Genomic DNA, 5,816 nt, shown 5'->3' with positions numbered 1-5,816 from the left:
CTTAACCTTACCCTAACCCCAATCAGACCAAACCTAGACAGGACCAGTCACAGTCCAACCTGACGTCCCTACGATGTGACGAACTAATACATAGGAAGGAAACACATTATATTTGGTAATTCGACAATGAGGAAAACTATACGTTTTCCCGATAATTGTGTATCCCGGATGTGTTTGGAGTGTAAGGTAACATATATAGACTGCAGTCTTTAGGATTGTAGCTGGTTAAACTCTCCTATCGACCTTCTTGGGAGTCGATGGTGGTGGATTTAATTTCATTAATAAAATGTTAATCAAAAATACATAAATTGACTGCTATAGGGATCATCCTAAAGGAATAACAAAGCAGGAAAAACTCCTAAAGCATTGACTATATCGACTATGAAGTGTAGGTATACCACGACTCACTACCTCTGTAGTGGTTCAGTCGAAACCTGAATATTCATTAATTGGTTTACTCGCGCTGTGTTTGCTGACTATACAAATTACAATGAAATAAGAACACGGTAAAATTGGGAGATCATTTTTATTAAAGATCAAATACCAACAAATCTATGATCTAAATCAATCTGATGGATTTCTGAGTCACTGGGATAGAAATTCACGGATACGAAATGATCTAATACACACACTGGAACTTAAGTTTGAGATATTTGTATGTGCCTCGACACGGATCACCGAACACGGAGTTAGCAGCCTTCACGGTACAGGTGTGATGACCTTGACAGTATTTCTTGACCCGGTCGACACATCCGGACGCACTACAGCTTGTGTCCATCATTCGTCTGTACCTTCTGCACGTGGATCTGTCCGTTCGTCCGTAGGAGGCGAACAGTATGTTTACCTGCATACTTGACGGACATTTAATCGTCGTATTGCTTGATTCGCAAATTGTCCTAGAGTACGTCTTTGGTTTTTTGGCTGAAAATGTTAAATACCATAATATATTTATGAGTCGGTGGCAGTGATGACCTGTATCGTACAATATTTTAATGCATAATTTTACAGTGTACATGTACTTATAAAAACAATATATCTATAAAACATATAACATATATTTAGTACCCACAATGCGTAAGTACATGTCGTAAACGTTAAGAATATACATCTGATGGCTTTAAATCGACAACGATTAATTTGAGTATAGTACATAAATCAGCATTAACAACTGACTTATTTAACATACGTACACTTATTTCAAAAGACTTGCTTACGGAGGTAGAATACAAAAAAATATCCTTGTTAAACACGCTTCTGTGACAATTACATGCGTGTGATGTATGGTAATCGTAAAATAAACGTGTATCTGATCAAGAGAGGAATATCGAACTCACCAACACATCGGTACGTGACGTCGAGATATTTGTAGGTTCCTCTGCAGGGATCACCAAACACACTGTTGGACGCGTACAGCTGGCAGCTTCTTTTGCCTTGACAGCTATCTTTGACTTTGGAGAATGATTTGCTGGAAGCGCATTTCGTTGTGCGGATCTTCTTGCTATAACACGTGTTAGGATCAGATCGGCCATAATTAGCCGACAAGATGACCAGTACTTGACCACGTCGACACGACAAAGTACTGTTCTTCCTCTCACATGTAATACTTCGCTGGATGCCTGTAACGAAAGTCACCAATCACAAATAATGAGGATATGTCAACGGACGATCAACGGTGTTGGTTTATATAGCGTCACTCTACAACCAAGATTACGTTTTGATATTGTAAAATCATCATGATTTTAATTATCAAAATTGCAATGTATTTGAAGGGATTCAAACAATACATATATTGCATGATTCTGTAAGCTTTAAACCGATTACGGGTGCCGAGTCGTCGTGAAATAAATAATTTCTCGGATTCGAAGTGAGAATGCATGATGTAATGTCACGTTATACTAGCTAACTGTATCATATATGATAAGCACCTGCATTTCCACCAGTCACGTGGTCACTAAATATATTACTTACCAGCCGGTGCGGTTTTCTTGCACACGTATCGAACACTAAGGTACTTGTATGTTCCTCGACAGGGATCCCCGAACACCTTGTTGGACGCACGCACTTTACATGATTGAAGCCGGTTACACGAGCGTTTGACCACATTGAGAGACTCTCGGGAGGAGCAGTAGGTGGTTCGAATATTTTTACTCGGACACGTGGCATGGTCACTTCGGCCATAACTGGCCTTTCTTATGGAGAGTGTGTATCCACGACTGCATTTCAAATAAGCTGACTTATTTTCACATGCTGTCTTTTTCCTTATGTTCGGAACACAATGGACCACTGCAAAGTGTAACATAGACTTATATGAATGTAATATATACGTCTGTAAAAAACTATAGAATTCCTTTGAAACTACTGTATGATATAGTTTTCTTAATTTATACTTGATATATTAATATATTTTAAGCTACTTAATTCATCATTAACAAAGCTTTACAAGACAGAAGGCTTACCTGTGATCGCTATAGCCAGCGTTAACAGAACTAGACTGGATCTCATTGTGATATCAGGTAGATGAATGAAGTTTGGAGCTACTTACTGCTTATATAGATAATACCTTGTTCACTCAACCGTGGACACAGAAATAAAACAAATGCGTCGTCTATCAACAGGTATAGTGACGGTGTTTGAGAATTAAAGATAATATGCTAATGAAGGAGGTTGATCTTAAAGGTATTTGTACAGTTTAGGTCACAGATGATGTCATTTTCTTATAAAATACCAGCAATTGTGACAATGATTTACAACGCATTGTATTGTGTACATGTAAGATTGTCCAATCACGTCCGTCACATGTAAGTCTATGTATGTAAATTCATGACTGATAAAAAGGCTACGTTCTGAGAGGTGCAATTGGCCAATAATTTATCAATTTCAGGATGTCGTTATCCATAAAGTTCATCTGTTCAGTAAATATCCTGGAACTTTCGTGTGGAGTTAGAGGCAGACTATTTGTTATACCACAGAACGTGTTGGACACTTGTAAGGTACATGTACCTGTATGTTGTACGTGTTGGACACTTGTAAGGTACATGTACCTGTATGTTGTTCGTGTTGGACACTTGTAAGGTACATGTACATATATGTTGTACGTGTTGGACACTTGTAAGGTACATGTACCTGTATGTTGTTCGTGTTGGACACTTGTAAGGTGCATGTACATGTATGTTGTACGTGTTGGACACTTGTACGGTACATGTACCTGTATGTTGTTACGTGTTGGACACTTGTAAGGTACATGTACATGTATGTTGTACGTGTTGGACACTTGTACGGTACATGTACCTGTATGTTGTACGTGAAGGAAACAAATGATCTAATGGTCGGGGTCATTCAAAAACAAAAATTTACACCACGGTGTCGGCTAGACATTCAGAAACATTTCTTCAGCCAAAAAAATAATAGACTCCTGGAATAGTTTACCAGACAGTGTCGTTGATGCTGATTCTGTATTTAAATTCGAAATCATTTTAGACGAACACTGGAAAAATAAGCGCTTATCTAATTGTATTAAGAATCGCAATTCTTACATCAAGCCAACTGCACCGAAGTATTTATATTTATGATTGTTTTGCATTAGTATACATGATATGGATATATAGGCTTTCAGCCTGTGTCCATCATATATGCTATTAAATACTGTATAGAGAATGCTGAATATAACCAATTGTCAACTCCTCTTCCGCGAGACGATTTCTGTGAAAATGAACTGTGAATAATGAAAAAAATTGTAGATGATATATACATAAGCAAAAACATATCTTATTGACACATAATAATAACAGAAAAAAATAACATTATAACAGCATTTTGTATTTACTGAGCCTTACGTAATAATTGGAAAATCACAAAATGAAGCTGATAAGTACTTCATAATGAACACAAAGTCATGTCATTTAACAATTGAGCTATCAGTACATTACTACATATACTTGGTAGATGTCACCAATAAACCTCAGACGTCTACCCTCAGTAGGTATCACCAATAAACCTCAGACGTCTACCCTCAGTAGGTATTACCAATAAACCTCAGACGTGTACCCTCAGTAGGTATCACCAATAAACCTCAGACGTCTACCCTCAGTAGGTATCACCAATAAACCTCAGACGTGTACCCTCAGTAGGTATCACCAATAAACCTCAGACGTGTACCCTCAGTAGGTATCACCAATAAACCTCAGACGTCTACCCTCAGTAGGTATCACCAATAAACCTCAGACGTCTACCCTCAGTAGGTATCACCAATAAACCTCAGACGTCTACCCTCAGTAGGTATCACCAATAAACCTCAGACGTCTACCCTCAGTAGGTATCACCAATAAACCTCAGACGTCTACCCTCAGTAGGTATCACCAATAAACCTCAGACGTGTACCCTCAGTAGGTATCACCAATAAACCTCAGACGTGTACCCTCAGTAGGTATCACCAATAAACCTCAGACGTCTACCCTCAGTAGGTATCACCAATAAACCTCAGACGTGTACCCTCAGTAGGTATCACCAATAAACCTCAGACGTCTACCCTCAGTAGGTATCACCAATAAACCTCAGACGTCTACCCTCAGTAGGTATCACCAATAAACCTCAGACGTCTACCCTCAGTAGGTATCACCAATAAACCTCAGACGTCTACCCTCAGTAGGTATCACCAATAAACCTCAGACGTGTACCCTCAGTAGGTATCACCAATAAACCTCAGACGTGTACCCTCAGTAGGTATCACCAATAAACCTCAGACGTCTACCCTCAGTAGGTATCACCAATAAACCTCAGACGTCTACCCTCAGTAGGTATCACCAATAAACCTCAGACGTCTACCCTCAGTAGGTATCACCAATAAACCTCAGACGTGTACCCTCAGTAGGTATCACCAATAAACCTCAGACGTCTACCCTCAGTAGGTATCACCAATAAACCTCAGACGTGTACCCTCAGTAGGTATCACCAATAAACCTCAGACGTCTACCCTCAGTAGGTATCACCAATAACCTCAGACGTCTACCCTCAGTAGGTATCACCAATAAACCTCAGACGTGTACCCTCAGTAGGTATCACCAATAAACCTCAGACGTGTACCCTCAGTAGGTATCACCAATAAACCTCAGACGTGTACCCTCAGTAGGTATCACCAATAAACCTCAGACGTGCTACCCTCAGTAGGTATCACCAATAAACCTCAGACGTGTACCCTCAGTAGGTATCACCAATAAACCTCAGACGTGTACCCTCAGTAGGTATCACCAATAAACCTCAGACGTGTACCCTCAGTAGGTATCACCAATAAACCTCAGACGTCTACCCTCAGTAGGTATCACCAATAAACCTCAGACGTCTACCCTCAGTAGGTATCACCAATAAACCTCAGACGTGCTACCCTCAGTAGGTATTCACCAATAAACCTCAGACGTGTACCCTCAGTAGGTATCACCAATAAACCTCAGACGTCTACCCTCAGTAGGTATCACCAATAAACCTCAGACGTGTACCCTCAGTAGGTATCACCAATAAACCTCAGACGTGTACCCTCAGTAGGTATCACCAATAAACCTCAGACGTGTACCCTCAGTAGGTATCACCAATAAACCTCAGACGTGTACCCTCAGTAGGTATCACCAATAAACCTCAGACGTCTACCCTCAGTAGGTATCACCAATAAACCTCAGACGTGTACCCTCAGTAGGTATCACCAATAAACCTCAGACGTGTACCCTCAGTAGGTATCACCAATAAACCTCAGACGTCTACCCTCAGTAGGTATCACCAATAAACCTCAGACGTCAACCTCAGTAGGTATCACAATAAACCTCAGACGT

At 40.1% G+C, this 5,816-nt stretch overlaps 1 protein-coding gene across 1 annotated transcript; it reads right to left on the bottom strand.

Moving 5' to 3' along the window:
• Window positions 1-509: 509 nt before the first annotated feature.
• On the bottom strand, window positions 510-2,568 carry LOC117319251 (L-rhamnose-binding lectin CSL3-like). The gene is made up of 4 exons (XM_033874084.1): window positions 2,457-2,568; window positions 1,969-2,283; window positions 1,335-1,616; window positions 510-921 (listed from the first exon to the last, which is right to left on the bottom strand). Exons 1-4 carry the CDS (start codon window positions 2,500-2,502, stop codon window positions 620-622), a joined length of 945 nt encoding a protein of 314 aa, XP_033729975.1. The 5' UTR covers window positions 2,503-2,568; the 3' UTR covers window positions 510-619.
• Window positions 2,569-5,816: the final 3,248 nt, after the last annotated feature.

This window comes from Pecten maximus, unplaced genomic scaffold (assembly GCF_902652985.1).
Source record: "Pecten maximus unplaced genomic scaffold, xPecMax1.1, whole genome shotgun sequence".
NCBI lineage: Eukaryota > Metazoa > Mollusca > Bivalvia > Pectinida > Pectinidae > Pecten > Pecten maximus.
The sequence above is the reverse complement of the archived record's forward strand: the minus strand, read 5'-3'. Positions and strand labels throughout refer to the sequence as shown.

What these genes read in the sequence shown, in the direction of transcription:
- LOC117319251 (XM_033874084.1), bottom strand. Translation starts at nt 2,502, where the DNA reads ATGAGATCCAGTCTAGTTCTGTTAACGCTGGCTATAGCGATCACAG. An exon ending in GCTGGCTATAGCGATCACAG is followed by an intron (nt 2,284 to 2,456) that starts GTAAGCCTTCTG and finishes TACACTTTGCAG; the next exon opens with TGGTCCATTGTGTTCCGAAC. An exon ending in CAAGAAAACCGCACCGGCTG is followed by an intron (nt 1,617 to 1,968) that starts GTAAGTAATATA and finishes CTTTCGTTACAG; the next exon opens with GCATCCAGCGAAGTATTACA.